This window comes from Apaloderma vittatum, unplaced genomic scaffold (genome assembly GCF_000703405.1).
Source record: "Apaloderma vittatum isolate BGI_N311 unplaced genomic scaffold, ASM70340v1 scaffold29860, whole genome shotgun sequence".
NCBI classification, from domain to species: Eukaryota; Metazoa; Chordata; class Aves; order Trogoniformes; family Trogonidae; genus Apaloderma; species Apaloderma vittatum.
In genome coordinates, this window is record NW_009695494.1 from 1273 (window position 1) to 1585 (window position 313).

The 313-nt window shown below is 60.1% G+C and overlaps 1 protein-coding gene across 1 annotated transcript in view; it reads left to right on the forward strand.

The window, feature by feature from the left end:
- FA2H (fatty acid 2-hydroxylase) overlaps positions 1–313 on the forward strand; it is a gene marked incomplete at its 5' end in the record, with an annotated part of 1687 nt that overhangs the window by 825 nt on the left and 549 nt on the right. Inside the window, one exon of the mRNA XM_009871531.1 lies at positions 5–70. Within this exon, the coding sequence (XP_009869833.1) occupies positions 5–70 (66 nt within the window). The remainder of the gene's footprint in view (positions 1–4; positions 71–313) is intronic.

The following is a 313-nucleotide window of genomic DNA, read 5'->3' on the forward strand; positions in this document are numbered from 1 at the left end:
AAAAAAGGCCCCTACCTGTACGGCCTGAAGGCTTACCACGTCAAGCACCACTTTGAACACCAAAAAGCAGGTAGCGCAGCGTTCCTCGGGCGCGAGAGGGCTGTCGGAGCCCAGCCTGCCCACGTGCAATGCTCTGAAATATTTGACGTCTGGCGTTTCGGATGGGGGAACCCAAGCGTTGCTGGGGAAGCGAGGTTTCGTGGTCCCACGGCGCGTGTTTCTCAGCCTCCTCTGTTGAGGATGGGCAGCCAAGCTGGGGATGAAAGCAAGCAGCTTGTCTTGCCAGCGGGCACCGATGCCCCCCGGGGATGAC